This window comes from Pristis pectinata, chromosome 1 (genome assembly GCF_009764475.1).
Source record: "Pristis pectinata isolate sPriPec2 chromosome 1, sPriPec2.1.pri, whole genome shotgun sequence".
Taxonomy (NCBI): Eukaryota; Metazoa; Chordata; class Chondrichthyes; order Rhinopristiformes; family Pristidae; genus Pristis; species Pristis pectinata.
Window position 1 is genome coordinate 95,968,461 of NC_067405.1, and position 19,626 is coordinate 95,988,086.

The following is a 19,626-nucleotide window of genomic DNA, read 5'->3' on the forward strand; positions in this document are numbered from 1 at the left end:
GTTGTTTATCATCTATAGTAATGATTTAGATGATAATGTGGTAAATTGGATCAGCAAATTTGCAGATGACACCAAGAGTGGGGGCATAGTGGACAGTGAGGAAGGCTAGATCAAGCCTTCTGCAAATTTGCTGATCCAATTTTCAAGCTTGCAGCTTGACCTTGACCTTGACCAGCTGGGAAAATGGGCCGAAAAATGGCAGATGCAATGTAATGCAGACAAACGTGAGGTGTTGCACTTTGGGAGGACAAACCAGGGTAAGATTTACACTGTGAATGGTAGGGCTCTGAGATGTGCGGTAGAACAAAGGGACCTGGGAATACAGATAAATAATTCCTTGAAAGTGGCATCACAGGTAGGTAGGGTCGTAAAGAGATCTTTTGCACTTTGGCCTTCATAAATCAGGGCATTGAGTACAGGAGTGGGAACGTTATGTTGAAGTCGTACAAGAAATTGGTGAGGCCGCATCTGGAGTATTGTGTGTAGTTTCGGTCACCTACCTACAGCAAAGATATCAACAAGCTTGAAAGAGTGCAGAGAAAATTTACAAGGATGTTGCAGGGACTTGAGGACCTGAGTTATAGGGAAACGCTGAATAGGTTGTGACTTCATTCCCTGGAGTACAGGAGAATGAGGGGAGATCTCATAGAGCTGTACAAAATTATGAGGGGTATAGATAGGGCAAATACATACAGGCTTTTTCCCCTAAGGTTGGGTGAGACTAGAACTAGAGGACATAGGTTTAGGGTGAAAGTTGAAATATTTAAGGGGAATCTGAAGGAAAACTTTTTCACTCAGAGGGTGGTGCAGGTGTGGAACGAGCTGCCAGCGGAAGTGGTAGATGCGGGTTCAATTGTAACTTTTATGAGGCATTTAAATAGGTACATGGATGGGAGAGGTTTGGAGGGATACGGTCTGGGTGCAGGTAGAGGAGACTAGGCAGAAGATCAGGTCGGAATGGACTAGATGGGCCGAAGGGCCTGTTTCTGTGCTGTAGTACTCTACGAGTTTCATCCCATTTGTTTGGTTAAGACTTTAACACAAATCCTAGTTCACGTCTCCATTCAAGAAAAGGCTAAGTATTGTCTATAGAAAATCGTCTACGTAAAATCAAGTGCAAATTACTGTTTCAGAAACAAGTCTATAGCCATAAATGGGATCTTTGAAGAAGAACACTTCTTAATTATAGCAACTTAATTTTTGAATCTAAGGAAACAGTATTTGTTTGAAGGAGGAAATATTTATATTAGCTTTTGCGGAATCAAAAGGAAGCGGGAGATGAGTTTCAGTTTCCTATTTAAAAATGCCATCTGGTTAAACAATACTGAATCAACAATCATTAAGATGATTAAACAGAACCAGAACTGAAATTAAACAGCTTCCATCATGAAGATCACTTAAATTTAATTCCAATGCCCACAGTTAAAGCTTGTGGCCATTGTTCTGCGGTGAAGGTCATGTGGGGTGATTCAAGGACAAACCTTATAAGGAGAACCAGGTCAGGTAGGATAGGTTTAGCACTCCAGTGTTAAAGTGCCACTGAAAGAGTTGCAAGATTCGCAACAGTGATTTTTATTCCTTATCATTTGATGAATTACATCAACTCTTGACTAGTTGCAGTTAAATCTTTCACCGCAAAAATCAAGGTAAAATTACCCCCATCAATGCATCCTACAAAAAATCTAATTCATTTCACAAACTGAAGTGGGGAACTTCACGGCTCAGACTGTCCAGTTAACCAGTTCGAAATGTAATATATGAGAACAGGGGCATAAAAGAATAATTAACTGGATGAAATATAAAAACATTAGTGGGGATCAATGAAAGACACTGCTTCAAACACAGCTCTCTGGAGGTGATGTAAATCTATATGAGAAATGACAGAAGTGATGACCTTTACTCACAAGTGTAGCAGCAAGAATAAACTCTTTCTTAGCAACAGTGAAGCCCATCATATACATTTACTTTATGTAGCATGGCATTACACAAGAAACTCTATAACCTACAAATTCTCTGCAACCTGAAAAGGCGCTTTTAAATTGGCAGTGTGTGGCAACAAATTTTTCTTTGAGGGGCCACACAACTGCAAAGTTCTGTCACATACATAGTCTAAGGTGGTGAAAGGCCTTTCTAATCCAAACTCTACACCAGTTGGGAAAACAACTGCATCTCACAACTAGCTCATCATTTGCCTGAGGGGGTTCAAAGAGATGAGGGTTTGGGGGGGGAGGGGCAGTGTTTGGGTGATGTTGATGGGGCAAGGTATGGAAGTGGTCAAAAGGGAAGGTGAATTTGCAAAAATTTTTGGGAAGGAAATGAGGACTTTAAAGGTCGGATCAGGGTGTGGGGGTCAGAATCCTGATGGGTTAGGACAGGAAGGTTTGGGTTTTGATATATTTGTTTAGCTGCTTTGCCAAAGGCAACATGGTTGGACCTGGCAGATTTCGGCCTTATAGGGCAATAATGTCCAATTCCTTCAGTAATCACGATGTTACTTGATACCCACTGGAACTATAACTGCAAAGCTACAAATAGCCTTGATGGCCCTGAATTTATGTGGGGAAATGTTGTGGGACAAAGACAATTCATGAGTCTGAAGAGTTCAAACATGCAAAAATTTTATTGAGACATATTCAAAGAAAAAAACTCACTCACCCCAAGATCTCCCAAAGATATAAACTTTGCAGCATATCTGTACAAACTAACCCCAAGGAACTTATCTTGTGGATATACTCGAATAAAATCTTTGCTTGCTTGAACTCCACGGACTCATTAGTGGTCTTTGTCCTGCACTAGGAAAGCTGCTTCCAATAGCTTTTGACTCAGCAATCCTTCACATGTCCATGTGCGAGCATTGGATGAGGACAGGACTGGACATTGGTGGGATATCTGAAGCACGTCAAATAGCCTGCAAATTAACTCACAGCCTGGAGTTTTGTGTGGAGTGTCTATTTCAATGACACCAATACACATGTACCCCACAAATAAGCAAGAACAGAATTAAAGGAATATACAGAATAATACATGGTAGGTATCAGAACTTTGCCTATCTCTGTATCAAAATAGTAAAATATCCAAACCCGTAACATAAGACGACAACCAAATTTATCATAAGTGTGAATCCTTTGAAGTTTGCTTTGACTTAAATCTTTCATCAATATATTGAAAGTATTGGAGAGTTTTCAAAGAAAGTTTGTATTATGGAAAAATCAGAAATAACCTACCACTAAAAAAAAGTCTAAAAGTATAAACTGTCAAAAAATTTAACCATTTAGAATGCAGTTTACTTTCACTGACTGATTTCAATCCATCACAATTTTGACTAAAATACAAGCTGGTTGCATAAAACATTGCTCATAAAATAGTCTCCCCAATCAAGGCCAAAAGCTCAAAATGACGGGTCCCGAGGTCAATGAGTGACAATTTGCAATGGGACATTTTATTTTGACAACTGCTTGGCTGCTGTCTTTCAGAAGAGGATATGTTACCTTGGATCAGAAACACTATGGCTAATTTTGTCTTTCAAAAATGACAGCCTTAAATTAAAACTGTCAATGTGTAGTATTATCATCAAAACTTTCAAGTGTGCAACTCTGTTTTTCTTGCATTTACAATTAGGATACAAGATGCAAGTTGCCATGCACAAGCAACACAAACATTTTGCTGTGGCAAAAGCCCCCCTTTATAAAAAAACATTCTGAGACTGCAATATGAGAAAGCAAGCTGTATAAGCAATAGATCACAATCAGGTCCACATGAAGGTCCATATGCACATGGACTTAAATGCCACAAGATTATGCAAATTTTCTCTGTATGTATAGAGTGGAGAGCATTAAAATGACATTATTTTTTAGATCTTTTCAGTGTGCTGGCTTTTTACACGGCATAACGGATTGATTTTTATAACAATCTACATCTGAAAATGGAAACAGTGCAAGAGCTGAAACAGTGCAGCTATTTTCAGTCCCGAGCACCATAAAAAACATATCTTTCGGACATCACCTAAAAATTGCTTTTGTAAATGATGCCGGTTGGGTGTTTGCAAAACTTCTTGTTGGAAACGAATTGCAACTACCCTACAATTATCAAAAAGCTAGTCATTTAAAACAACTTTAAGTATACATGCTAAAGTATAATAAATGCAAATCTTTTTCTTTCTCTCTCAGGAAAGAAATTCTCTTTATTAAGTGCTACTTAATTACTGAAAGAAATTACCTCCATTTGGAAAAAAGATATACATCATTTTAAATACCTGAAAGATATGGAACATAAACCAAAATAGCTGAGAGCTTGAGCAATATCCAAACAAATTCTCAGAAAAGAAACTGGAGTTGAGCCACCTTACCCGCAAGAGCTTTGATCCTGGAACGCTCAAACAATCTTGCCGAGCTGTTGTCATTATCGAGTTCACCTTCATCAGAGAGTTCCCAGCGAGCATTGACGTGGCTATACTGCTGTTGAATCTCTACATTATCAAAATCTGTGGCCGATGTCATTGTGCTGGTTTTGCTGTCGTTTTCCTCTCTTTCTCATAAGGCCTATCTGTAAGAAAAAAAATCCACTGTAACACAAGTGAAGGGCTTCTTGAGAAAAGAAATCTCCCAGCAGGTTATGGGCTACATTTTGATCACTACTACTTTCGGTAGCTTTGGGCAAAGATGATACATTTCATTTCACTGGAGACATTCAGCTGCTGTGATAATAATGCAGCAAGAATGGTGCAAGCATCTCTGGATATTTCACAACACAGTCTGTCCAGTAGATGGAGGTCTTGCATGTTCAAATATGCTGTGAAGTAGCATCTAGCTATCGCACCAACAATGTTCAACAGAGATATAATGGATAAACTGGTACATACAACAAGCTATTAATTGTTAGGTATATTCGTGCAAGTAAACGAAAGCTTTTCTCACTGCTACGTTTGTCCAAGTTTTATAAAATAAATTAGTCTCGGAATTTATTTTCTGAGGATTCTTTTGAAGCTCAAGACTTGACCAAGAGTAATTGATTCACAGCTGCGAACAATATATTGTAGTTGCTAGGATGACTCACTCATCTGCGTTTGTGCATCAAAATAAACTCATGGCACATATGTATTCTGACTGCCTGTAACACCAGCTGTGCTGATCACATGAGCTCACTGGTTTTGCTGTACTGGCTGCATGTGACCATCACCTGACCACTACATTAACACACATTGCCAGATGATGTACTTCAAATGCTGGAAATGCCTTTCAAGAAGGGGGCAGTAGCAGCGTTTCATTAAAAAACTCCAGCTATCATTTTGTAGTAGAACTAATCACAGCAATTAACATGTCAATAGTGTAGAATAAAATAGGAAATACTGAAGTTCTTCCATAAGGTGACTAGAATGTAATCATTTCTTTCTGAGCTTATTAGTTCAAATTTATGTTTCTTTCATTGAAATGTAAGATGTTGAAGTTGCCAGGTTAGTGTATGGGAATTAAGATACATTCACATTTGATGAAATTGAAAGGCTGTAATGCAGAACCACTCAGTCAACCACATGTTGAAATTCTTCAGTGGCACTTTTAGAAAGTCATCTACTCCTTCAAAATGCAGTGAGTGCACCCAGAGGAACTATCGGAAAGAAAATCCGGAAAGAAAATCAGGAAAGACCTCTGAAGTAAAATTTTATTGTTGGTCAAAAATATTAAATCAAAGCTTTGTCTATTATGTTATCCAGTTCTCCATCTGAGGTCCAATTTCTTTAAATAAAAGGGGCTCAGCACTTATTCCAGGAGATGATTCATTGAATTCAGTCTTGTTAGTTTAGAAAGAACTTAATTTAAGACTGCAACAACTGACAGAGAAACAGCAAAGCAAACAGGTGCACAGCCCACATTGCACAACTTGCTGTTGATCGTTCAGAGGACAGTTGCAAGGCACAGAGCTCAAACATACAGAGTAATCATGTCTTGTAGCACTGAGAGAAGTTGGGTCCTTGTATGAATCAATACAACTCCCATTCAGAGCTACGCTGGGCAAGCAGAGTAGCTCATAATCCAAAGACCCCGCCTGCATGAGGACGGGATATCATTCTTGGAGGTCTGGAAACTGAATTCCCAGCAATTCAGTCACAGAAATAAGAGAAAGAAGAATAACATGGGAATTGCAGAGAGAACTTGCAGCAGGTAAAGGGAGGGTTCAAATGAAAAACACAAAGAGAAATAAGAGAGAGCCTAACAGATCAGGCATGGAGAAAAATATTGAACAGAAATTGAAAGAGAGTGAAAAGAAAATAAAGAAAAGTCAAGAATGTAAGCAAAATAGTTAATATTTTCTCTGCATACACCATTTCTAAACTTTTCTCTGGCACTATCACAGGAAATAATAGCTTTGAGAATTAGGGGTGCAGAAACCATGGCAAAGGAACACTGGGGATGTCTTAAGGCACTAAATTTACTTTTGTTGATGGGTTCGCTGCATTCCAATGTAAAGTTGCCATAGCTCTAGTAATTCACATCACAATTTAAGCTGATAATTAAAAGAAGAATGAGCAAAACAGTTTGGATAAAGAAATGAAAAAAAACCTATGATTCAAAATGCTTACTGTGAACATAGTTATACACTGGATTTTTGTGTGTTTTGGAAATTCCAAATATCCAAATATGACATCACCACATGAAAGGGTAAATGAAAGATGGTTTTAAATGTACACTTACAAAGAATTGAACACTCAACTTTATCTGGGTTTGACTGATGATCTCATCTCACTGTCACAGTGAGGCAAAGATGACCTGCAATGTTTTCTTGGATTATCTGGGAGTACAGGAGAAACTTTCCAAGTAATAGAAATGTATTTTGTTCAATCAACACTGATGAATTGTGAAAGCTGCCAAGTCAGGCTGTGTCCTCTTTATAAAGGGAATAATGTTGATTGAATTAGATACAGGCAAAGGGAGGTTGGGAGGGAAAAGAGTTCGAAATACAAAAACGTACAAGTAGTCGATCTTGTTTCCACTAAACAAATCAAAATTGCCAGCACAGAATGTAACTTGACAATATTTTTATGTTCCAATCAAGGATGAGTTTTAATTTCTTGGTTTAAAAGTTAATCATTAAAGTTCACCTACAACTGGCATACTTTTGTATGATTGGGCAGTTAAGCTGTTTACATTGAAAGAATAATTTTGTGGTTACATTGTTATAAACCTACACTAAAGGCAAGTCTCACTTCAGCCCCACTGCAATCTTTGTGAACAGGGTAGAAGAAAGGTGGAATGACAGAAGGTGTCACTTCCAAACCTTCACTCTTAAATAACTCCGTTAGCAGTCCTAAGGCAGATCTGAAAGCCACAGCAAATAGGCAAATAAGGGGCAAGTCTCTTCCCAATTATTATTTTGGCATTGTTCGGCAATTGCCTGCCATTTCCAATCATATCACTTAAGAATTAGTGTGGAAATGTTCCTGCATCTGACCTCCAGCCCTTTCCATTCATCTGCAATGAAAAGGTGCAGAAGTCAGAATTGACTGACACATGCACTGCATCTAACCATTGACTCTGTACAGAACAATGGGCTAACCAGCAGCACATCCTATCCCACTTGTGCAAAGGAGTCTTCGTGGGCATTGCATTAACAAGTAGCTTTCCCCCAAAGATTCTCTGTATGGGTCAGGCTTATCTTGAGTGCATCTAACAGTGTCTGGGAGAGCATGAAATAATAGCTATTGGTCATAGACAGTTCCTTCTGCTAGAAGACCAGACCAGACCAAGGGGCCTCTTTCACTGAGTTGACAGTCTTCCAGTGGCAACTGTTACGGACTCAGTGAAAGTCCCTTTAAGATAGAGAGTGTGTGTGTATGTGTGTGGGGCGTGCTTACGTCAATAGAAGATAAAGGACGTAATGACGTTGTTGAAGAAGTCAGAAGAAGAAGGAGAGAGAGAGAGAAGGGAGAGAGACACCAGCCTGCTTGTTTTCTCTATCGATGGATGAGAAACAATAACTGTGTTTGCCATAGAAATCCATGTATGGAAGTTGGAAGTAATCCGGTGGAGTTCACTTTGTTGCTGACCTGTAGAAGGAAACAGGTATTTGTGTGTGGACGACCACGGTTCGGATGCTTTTCGGGGTGAGGAAGTCACTACCGAGTAAACACTGAAGTGTCGTTTGGGTTCCATCATGGAACATTTGGATTTCGTATTTACTCTCTCTATGTTTCCTTACATCTATGTCTTATCTTCAGACAACGGTGGTTGTTGAAGAAGCCCTTGCTCATGTTTCACCTTATGGCTTGCGGAACTGAACTTTAAGAACCATTCCGGAACTGGGAGTTTTGGACTTTGCCACCCATACACACACGACGAGTTTAGTTTTGGGGTTAACGTTCGAGGTTTAACATTTTTGAATTCTAACATACTAACATTTTTACTTTTATTTTACATATTATCATAAGTAGTGATTAATAAAATAGTTTTTAACACTGAATCATGCTCAGTGTGTTTCTTTTGTTGCTGGTTCGTGACACAACTGACGTCTTTCTCATTCAGCATCCCTGGGAACCACCTACAGAGCACAGAATCCTGCCATGTCAAGCTGCAGAGAATGAACTGGAACACAGAGCAATGCATCTCTCTCCACACCTTCCATGCACTGGAGTAGTGGAGCAGGAGACGACTGACGGTCTCTTCTCCTTTGCAGCTTTGAGCTCCAAATGCGTGAGCAGGACCACACACATAGGGCCTTCTTTGCTATTACCGAGGCTGTATGTTGGTGCCTGTTGAATGGCTGCACCACGACATTTTGCCAAACGGCATTAGCTGTCTGGTCATGGAAAAGACAAATCAGATCAAGTGTTTGCTCAGCACATTACCCAAAGCTCAGGAAACAGAAGCTAAATGGAGAAGGAAACTGCTGGATGAAGCGATGACTGCTTTTAAGCATAGCTTATGGTCTAGGAGAAGGAGTAAGCTCTCTGTGGCCTTTCAAGCTAATCACTGCAGACTCTATTCATTGCTGCCACACTCCCCCCAACCACACCTTGACCTTGCCTCTCTCACTGCTTAATGCATACTCCAACACCATGTCCCATCCTCCTTCTATCCCCACCATCACAGAGCCTTGATTGCCTCTGATTGCTGAGGCTTGTACTCCACATGCAGCCTGAACCAGCCACTGTAATTTTCATTGCACCTTCTGACTGTTCAATAAACTGATTTAGCCATGCAGCTCAGCACTATGTATTTGCTTGTTGTTGTCTCATACTCTATTGGTATAGTAAGTGATGAATTGATTGCTACCATCTGTTAATTCTATACCATAACTGACTCCATGTCTACAATTTTTAATTGTAAAATGCAGTGCCATGGATATCTATATACAATCTCATATTGCACTATTCAATTGAAGGGTAGCAGAAGAATTCTTCGGAGGATGCAGAATAATTAGAATTCTTCTAATTTCTGAAATAGACCTGCGACTTGGAATGATTTACATATTATTGTAACTTTAAAATGCACAAATTTTTAAAAAGTATTTTCTTATTAAAAACCGGTAATGTCTACCTTGTAAAAGTAGTGATGAATGGAATTCTGGGGTTAAAGCAGGACTGAAACACATTCCTATTGCCAGCGTTGAAAAGGAGAAATTCAAACTGTACAAACTACATGTGATGGTTTGAATTCCTAAAACAAAATTTCATTGGTAATTTTTTTTAATACGGGGCAGGACATATTAGGAAGCTTAGCAATTACGTCTGGTATATCGCAAGTACTGACTGCAAAAGATAATTACCCGAAGGATAACGTCAGGCAACTACTCTTACATTAAATGTCCCTTCCAAAGGTTTATAAATGCACTATTGTGACATAAAATAATAATAAGCCTCCAAGGAGCTGTCATAAATTATGTATTTTACCTTTTAGTACAAAATGTAAAGTTATAAAACTGCTCCCATGACAAACAACTGTTGTGAGTACGTTGATAATTATGCATTCTGGAACTACTGTGAGTAGGAGTAAAGTGGTTCAGGATTTCTAAGAAAGGGCTTAAAGGTGTGGTTCATCGATAACAGTATCATTGAACTAACTGCCAATGCACAATATCTTAAGTGACCAGCTGCCAAAGGACTGCCACTCTAACACAGTTAGAGCTACATATAAAGAAGACTGATTTCCACATAGCACCAACTCCCTCCAGTCCTGGAATTAGGGGTAGACCGCTGGTGTCACACCAGCTGCTGAATTCCTGCCTGCTGACTTTAAATATCACACTTACTGCCATGTCAGCAACAGCTGCTAAATATCCCAGTCCTTGAACGTCAAACAGGGAAAGTCAACATTGGAACATTCATTCACTTGATCACCCTTAAACTATGCAATAATTCACTCCGTGTTCATCTGCTTGTAGCATTGGAATAGACAACATTAGGTACCAATTCTACAAATCTACCTTAAAACAGCAAAGCACCTCCACTTCTCCAAAATGAATGAAAAGCTATTACTTCGTAAGCCTAAAATATTGCGATTTGAGTTCTTAATACTTAACCTATAAATAGAGTCAATAGTTTTTCAATATATACCTCTCCCCTTTACATTAAGGATAACTGTGAGAGCCTTTATTCACACACACAAAATGGGAAGTGGATCCTGGGGTATTATTACTCAAATGAAGGTAACAACTTCTTGAACAACTCAGGGCTTTGTCTCATCAAATCTGATGGGAACTGGCAAAAAATTTATCCTTGATAGATCAGGCTGTGAAAAGACAATCCGAGTTATCACTTCAGGACAAGGGACAACAGAACTTTCTGTTTTTGTCATCGATTGCTGCAGATTTTTGATTTCATATTTTATTCTCATGGTCAACACTCTGGATACACTTGTTGGATTAGTCATAATTACAACTGGACTTCTTTCTTGTTTAACCAAGCAGCCAGTCTCACTTTATTTGTTTGTACCAATTTGATACAACTAAATGGCTTGCTAAGCCACTTCAAAGGGCAATTAAAATTCAGAGGGTAACTGCTGTGGTACTGGAGTAAAAATAAGGCTAGACCAGGTAAGGATGGCAGGTTTCCGATGCAAACACCCGAAAGTGAGGCAATTAGGCTTTTACAACTTAACTGCTTTAATGCTCACTCTTTTGATGCCAGATTGTCATTTCAAATATTTTAACCATAAATTTTCAAATTTCCATGTTAAGATTTAAATTCCCCCCGGAGGACGGCAGGTGCTGGAAATTCACCCTCCCTGAATTGCTCCTTCTGCAAGTCGGGATTACCGTATCATTGTGTTCATTGTTGGAAAAAAATGCCATGAGTTTTCAAAAGTTGTCCTGAAACCATGGACAACAAATTTACTGAATATTATGGGAAACTAATGACAGCGCCAATCTAAAAAAAAGCCGCTTGCATTGAAAGACAAAGCTTTGAAGAACAAACAAGCATTGATGTGTCTAGAATCTAAAATACTTATGACTCAGGAAGGTTATTCATCCCCCGGTCATATTTCATCCAGAACACCTCCTTTTTGTTTTTTTTAATTATTCCATCACTTTTGGCAGCCTATTCCTGAACCGTACGGACGAACTGTACAGAGAACGCAGCAAATGTGGTGAATGCGCGTGCAATTGTAAGTTGCTCAGTCTCAGTATTTTGATTACTATGAATCAGTAAAGACGTTTATTCTACCACACAGTTGTTGTTCTTGCTCCGTGCATACGTAACATCTGGCAACGAGGATCAAAAGAAGAATGGCCTCTCTACTTCAAGCACCCAATCCATTCTGGGCCGCAACTACGGCAAATCCAACACCAGAAACCTGGCTACAATGGAAGAAAACCTTCCAGGACAACACCAAACTTCTACTAGTTGTAACACCAACAACGGAGCTGGAGGAAGCTACCAAACTCAAGCTGCTTCGCATGCACTTGGGAGAATCCGGGCAATAATACTTTGTCGCTCTGCACTTACAGAACAAAGCTGAATTGACCAGTGCGTTTGAGGCTTCACATGACGTTTGGGGGACACAGGACAATGTATTTACAGCACGCTTCAGGTTCTCGCAGCTGCGGCAGATCCCCGATGACAACGTAGATGATTTCAGCACAAGATTAACTCTGGCTGTGCAGGAATGCAAGTACAAAGACATCCAACTGAACAAATTCAAAGAAGCGATGTTTATCCAAGCATTGATTATCAGAGTCTATGATGAGAAGACACATGAGAACCTCCTGTCCGAAAAGCACAACCTGTCCTGGGACAAAGCATGCTCCACAGCTTGTCACAGGGAGACAGTCAAGAGAGGCCTTACACAGATTCAACCGACCCCAGCACCACTTATTCAGGCAGTAATGGAGTGAGAGCCCCATTCTGAAAATGTCAATATTTGCCAGCGATTGCCGACCCGCAGATCCCAGTCAAAGTCACATCAGCCTTCACAGAGATGCCATCGCTGTGGTGAAAGTCATGTCCAGTAATCCGACTGCAAACATCAAAAGACTGTCTGACGGTTCTGTCAGAAGGTAGGGCACCTTGAGAAGCTGTCTTTCACAAAGCAACGCGTCGCGGGAAAACGACAGAATTCAACCATCAACTCTACACAAGGAGACAGCCGCTGCGAAGTAGACACCATCTTCCAAACCCATGAACTGGGTAACCAGAACCAGCCTCCGCACTTGGTTACATTCACAGTGGACAACCAGCCCGTGAAATCTGAGCTGCATACCGGGTCAGCCGTCACCTTGGTATGCGAATCATCTTTATGCCAGATTCCAGAACTAGAAACCTCCAAGCTCAGTGTTTCACAGTGACACCGGAGACAGTGTCGACGTACATGGCGTATTCACGGCAGAAGTGGTTCACCACGAAGACCTGTTCCACTTACTGGTGCATGTTGTCAGGGGAGGACAGCAGCCTAATTTGCTGGACAGAAACTGAATCAAAAACATTCCATCAGGGCTATCCTACATCAATTGTATCAGGGGAAGCCTTGCATTGAATGCTCTCTTATGAAACCACCAGCGTGTATTCCAAGCCAAGGCTTCGGCTCAATACCACGGTCCAGTAGCTAATATCAAATTTAAGGAGAACTGCCAGCCAAAGTTTTACAAGGCCCACCTGGTGCCCTATGCTGTGGGCCCAAAAGTAGAAGAAGAACTAGACTGCCTACAGAGAGCGGAGGTGACTGAGCCAATGCAGTACTTAGAGTGGGCAGCTCCAATTGTACCCGTCCTCAACTTTGATGACCATTCGAAGTGGATAGAGGCGTTACCTACTTGTACATCGTGTTCTTCAACAACTACTATGACTAAAAATACAGTCGGTCTTTGCTACATTTGGTATTCCAGAAATGATCGTGTCTGACAATGGCCCGGCTTTCACAAGTGCAGAATTTAAGGAGTTATAGAGAAGAATGGTGTGAGGTCCCTGACAACGGCTCTATATCACACAGCTTCAAATGGCCTGGCTGAGCGAGCAGTGCACATGGTGAAACGAGGCCTTTCTAAACAAACACAGGGTGATTTGATGACAAAATTAAGCCGTTTCCTTTTCCATTACTGAATCACCCCAAACAAACTAACAGGTGCATCCCCTGCCAAATTACTGTACAAACACACATTACGCACCAGATTGGATCTCCTGCTGCCGGCCATCCGGGAGCAAACTTGGAGCAAACAAGAGGCCATGAACTATGATACCCACACTAGGCCGCGAAATTTGGTGCCGATGACAAGGTCTACACTCAGCTCACGCACGAAGAAAACTGGCAACTGGCCGTCGTCTGACATTGTAACAGTCAAGTTACAGAACTTGAACTGCCAGGTGGACAAATTGTCAGGCAACATTTGGATCACGTACGCCAGTGAACCGATGGAGGACCCGGCAAAGCCACAAAGGCACCCCCTGCTGTTGAAGCTACCTTTCAAGTAGATGAACCGATGGACGCTTCGTCAAGAGAGAAGGACCTTCACAGCCCACTGACCTCGGCATCGGCTAATCAGGGAGAGAAGCCGCCTCCCTGCGACAGTCCATGAAGGTGTGTCGACGGACTCCAGGCAGAATAGTGGTGGAAATATCTTCTCAATATTTCCCTATGTTCACCTAACCTATTTTCTTCCCCTGCAATTCCCTCCTATGGGGGGAGGGATGAACCGTTCGGACAAACCGTACGGAGAACAAGGCAAATGCGGCGAACGTGCGTGCATCCACCTGTGCGCATGCTGGTCGGCCGATCATCCAATGGATCAATGGCGCGAATGTGGCAGAATGCATGCGCACACTGGCCGGACGATCGCTTGGCAGAGCAACAACGCCCTCTGACGCATGCAACTTCACTTTTGGCGCGGGACTTCAGGGACTCGCGCACTTTTAGGTCCCCGCCGACCTTCTCATAGATCTACAATTGTAAGTTGCTCAATTTCTGTATTTTGATTAATATGAATCAATAAAGACGTTAATTCTACCACACCGTTGTTGTTGCTCCATGCATACGTAATAATTCCAAGTCCTAATTTTTCTCCCTGGGAAGAAGACATTAGTCCTAAAGTTTACTTTAGTAGTTTGAACCTCTGAACTTTTCATCGACCAAGAAACCTTGCAATCCTGGGTATTTGTGCAATGGAAAATTGATGCACAGATTTTGAAGATCAAACCTCACAAGGCACAGATGGTGTGTCTGCTGTAATCCTACCAATCATTAAATAAAGTACAGAAATCATGTGAGGTGTGTGTGTCAAGCCAACATTTGTATTCACAAACACATACACACACACAAAAAGACTATATAGTTAAATTATTTTCCATTGTTTCATTTGTAGCGACTCACCGTCCGAGCAAGCGAACCGGCTCGGCGGTTGGGTCGCGTGTCGTCGGAGCGGCGAGGCCCAAGATGGCGCTGGGCTTTCGTCTTCCCCGAGCGACGGGAAGAACCCGCGCGCGGGAGGAATTTGATGACGTAGCGCATACGTCATTTTCCATTTTTGGTGGGTGGGAACCGTTCCTCTTAAAAGGCCCGCGCAAGGCGGGAAAATAAATTAGTTCTTGTTCTGCAGCCCATCGACTAGTGTCTTGCTTTCACATCGCGGTAGCAGCCGCTACACATTGTTATTTTGGACCTACTGGGCTTCCCTTCTTCAGTTCATTCATCTTTGTGAAGCTTGTGAAAAGCACATAGTTCTTGGATGAGAAGCTGAAGAGGAAGTTTGTTTTGAGCTCCTTGCAATTCCAGCCTGTAACCAGCTGCCAAAAAGAGTGTAGGAGAAGCCTGCATGATTTTGCCATTTAAACTTTTTGATCCCTACTTAGTGTGTGTCAGAGAACAAACCCGTCTTCTCTACCAGATCATCCTACTATTGCACCATCCTACCTTGTATCACCACCTCTCTTGTCCTCCAACCCCACCAGCTTTGTACATCCAATTAACCGTTTTGAGCAGACTACTTGAAAATGCACTGACAAAATGTCAAATGCCTTCAAATGATTTTTGAATGGATTATTGAATTTGCTGAATATTCCAGTCAAGGTTTCTAGTTATTTCATAAACAGAGGGATCATTTTTTTAAAAACATCCTGTCCTGATTAATCAAAACTCATTTTTGAACAAAGATCCAAATGAAATGTAAATGATTATTTTTCTGCAAAGATTGCACTGTTAACTCAGTTGCTCGATGTTAATTCGTGCATTACAGTGCTGAACTATTCCACAAAAAAACTCAAATGCCCCAATTTTAACACAAGTGCTGATTCAAAACTGGAGAAAGAGCAGTAAACTTGTACCTCGGCGAACCTGCAGCTTCCACAGAGTATTTAACAACTGGGCTTCATTTCAGTTTTGAAGACAAGACTCTTTTCCACCCCTAGTTGATATTTTACCTCACTATCTGTGAAGTGGGATTGTTGATGACAGGAGGTTGCCACACATGGTAAAATGCAAGCATTGTACTGAGATGAAGACGGCGATTGTCTATGATGGGTGTCGTCAGGAAGACGGTATGGATTCTGAAATTGAAAGGCCCACAGCAGGAGAGGTCTTGGCTATCGATCCCTGCCGAGTTCACAGCACCATATGTGGCACAAATTTACAAAACATATCTTGCTTCCTTTAGCCTTTCCGGTCATACATTTTCAAGCCAGGCCATTCTGGTTTGGGCTTAAGGTGGTTAAAATGGCATTGACTTGCATATCTATGAGGAACTCAGACACCTGCAGCCAGCACTCCTGCTGCCTCTTGGTAGGGTTGGGTGACAGAAGAGGCAAGTATGTTATTCAGCCCCCTCACCCCCATGTATTATTTCCATTGGGGAAGGTGTTAAAATTAGGGCTAACATGTTTTTATCATTATGCATCATTTTAACAGTGTGAACCAAGCATGCAGTAAGGGTTGGAATTAACCAACACACTCACTGCTACGTTTTTTTAAAGAAAAAAACTAATAAAATGAAATTTACTCTACAGTGGCAGTTGGGAAGTAAATCAAACTTCTTGTTTGATGTGCAAAATTAATGCATGTATCCTCAAGTAAATGCTGATGCTTGGCCCTGGCATTTATCAAAGACTGCACTGAATATTCTGCTGACTGCAGTCAACCAGTGGTGCCAGTTAATACCATCGCCTCATGCTGCCTTTCACACTGAGACACAGAAAAGCAAAAGGACATCTTTTTCTAATTTACTTTTAAAGGTGTAGTGCACAGATCCAAACGTAGGAGCACAAACTGAGGTGAAGAGAAGATGCCAATTTTCTGAGCAAGTACCCATCATATTGAACAACTGACGGCAACAGAAACAAATCACCATCAGCATTTCTCTCCTTCACAGGTGGACTCAAGAGCAGTGCTTTATTTAGAGCCTTTCACATTGTTCCCTGGATAATTTTCCATGATTATTTGCCAAGAAAGTTTTAACGCTGAGCTAATTTCTGAATGTTGAAGCACTTTTGTGTTGTATTTCTCCAAGAGATTCAAATAATCTAGCATCAAACAGGCAGAGAAAAAAAACACATTTGGATGAACGATAATGCAAACTTATCAATCAGGCAATATTTATATTGTCTGATTTGCTCTGTTCTGAAATAAAACTATCATTTAATTGGACATTGACACCAATATGCCAACAACATCTTTCAATTCTTACACCAGTACTGAGTCATCACATTAGCATTCAAGGACGTGAGAACAAATAAAGGTATACAGAATTATGAGAGGCTTAGAAAGGCTAGATTTTCCCCCAGGCAGAAGTGTCTATGGCCAGTGAGCATAGGTGAGGAGTTAGAGGTTGACAGGGGATGTGATTAATTTTTTCCACTTAGAGGTGGTAGCAATCTGGAATGCACTGCCAGAGGTGGTGGTGGATGGAGGCACTCTCACAACATTCAAGAATCATCTGGACAATCAATTGAATACCCAAGGCATAGTAGGCTACAACCAATGGGATAAGTACAGAAACTACTTGTTGGTCAGCATAGACATGGTGGGCTAAATGGTCTGTTTCTGTTGTGTATGACTCTGTGACTGGGAGAAGAATGGTAGTCTAAAGACAACCCTAATAACTACCAGTAATAGTTAGAGCAGTAAATTTTTAAAAAATAACAATTCCATACCAGAACATCTCCTTTAATTCAATCATTGTTTAGTGATCTCCTTTCCCTAATTTCCTCCCTTCTGCTTTCCATGATAATTTTTGGTTTTGCTTCTCAGTTCAGCCTCAGTTTTCCTGTGGTATAGATATGCTAATTTCCGAACTATCCTCATTCTCTCAGCTACCTTGATTTCAGACTTCCCATATTTCTGCAATGTATGCTGTTTCAAATAATCATGTGTTTTCTGGATGCACTGCCACCCACTTCAACTGCATAATGGAGAATTACCATTACTGAAACAGTGTGACTATTAAGCACATTTATAAAAGTGACTAAACCACCATAGTCCTTAATGGGATAACAATGTAATGACTACAAATGCTATGACAGTGTACAATAAAACAAAAAAAAATCTCTATGCAATAGCTGGACAGTGATTCTGAATGGGTTAGCAGTGTGGTAATTACAACTGGCTAGCAGCACTGTAATTATGAATAGGATAGCAGTGTGGCGATTATAACTGGGTTAGCAGTGTGGTGATTGTGAATGGATTAATAATGCACTGATTACAACTGTGACAGCAGAGTGTAGATTACCTCTGGGTTAGCTGTCCACTGATAATGAATGAGATGGCAGTACAATGATTATGAAAAGTTTAATAGTGCACGATTTATAAATGTAATAGCAGTGCAGTGATAGTGAACGGTTTAGCAGTGCAGTGATTGCAAACAGGGTAGCAACACAATGATTAATAGGGCAGCAGCACAATAATTATGAATCGGATAGCACTGCAGTGATTATGAATGGAATAGCATTTTAGGAATGTCGAACTTGAGAATCATGAGTGCATATATTTGCCTGATCGTGCTAGGAATGCACACAGATGCTCTCCAGAAGCACACAAATACACATTTCTGCATTGCCTAACATAATGAAAGTAGATTGACCAAGTTGATACAAGGAAAATCAATGGATGGCACAGTGGTGCAGCAGGTAACATTGCTACTTTACAGTTCCAGTGACCCTAGCTCAATCCTGACCTCCATTGCTCTCCATGTGGAGTTTGAACTTTCTCTTTACAGTTTTCCTATGCAGTTTTCTCCATGTCTCATAGATGTGCTGAAAGGCAGATAAATTGGCCACTCTAGTGTGGTTGAACAGCAGGAGAATCAGGGTGAATTGACAAGCATGTAAAAGAGATAGGTTATTGAAAAATGTGGGGGTATGGGATTAATGGGATTATCCCAAGAGCTGCCATAAACTTGCTGAAATTCAACTACGTTGTAAGGAAACATGAAACATGTAATTGTTCAAGACCTTAAAAGATTCAAATGCCAGTGTCACAGGTAAAAAAAGAACACACCCAAGTAAAATCCTCTTTCAAAAAAACTCACATTTGCAGAATGTTACCAGGAAAGATCAATCAAATAAATAGGATAAAGGGGCTCTAGACAGCAATAGACTGAATCAAATATTGTGAGGACAGGTGGCTTGGAACCGAGATTAAAGAGAAAAAGGCAGGCATGTTCAGCTCACATACCCGTTGTTCCAGAGCAGTCCATCTGTTCCATTTTTAAAGGTCATCCAATTTGGTTTCACTTATTTTATTATAGGAGATTAATGTATTTTTTCAGTCAGATTAAAATCATGGATTTACATTAATGTATTAATATGTGCCTCAAAAATTTCACAAAGCAAGAATTAACCTACTTGGGTTAGTTCACACACAGAAAAGGTTACAGTCTATCTGCACTGTCAGCATAAAACCTGGGAATGAACGAAAATCTGTTTTAGACAATGGACTAAAATAGTAACATGTTAATTATTAACTAAACTTCATTTTAAGTGCAAGGAGAAGTTGAGTCGCTGGGATGGCTGTCAATAGAGGATTTGTTTGTTTAGTAAGTTGGTGTTGAGAACGGAGAGCTTTTAGCTGCGAAGTGAAGAACCATGTTCAGCTGCTGTTTTCCTTCTCAGCAATGGACCTGTTCATACATTGTGATTAAACAAACTGGTGTTAATTCTTTACTCCAAAAGATCGAATGCTCTGTTGGAATGAGTCTAATAATCCTTTGGTAAAATCCTTT

General features: G+C 40.6%; 1 protein-coding gene across 5 annotated transcripts in view; it reads right to left on the bottom strand.

Annotated features, from left to right (window-relative positions):
- Positions 1-19,626, bottom strand: part of LOC127583988 (spectrin beta chain, non-erythrocytic 1-like) — a 234,936-nt gene that overhangs the window by 152,562 nt on the left and 62,748 nt on the right. For 4 of the 5 annotated variants that reach the window (XM_052040667.1, XM_052040506.1, XM_052040588.1 and 1 more), the window contains exon 2: positions 4,346-4,542. In XM_052040667.1, the coding sequence (XP_051896627.1) occupies positions 4,346-4,496 (151 nt within the window). In that variant the 5' untranslated portion in view covers positions 4,497-4,542. Of the gene's footprint in view, positions 1-4,345; positions 4,543-9,527; positions 9,558-19,626 lie in introns of those variants that run through there. The other variant, XM_052040739.1, reaches the window with a different exon arrangement.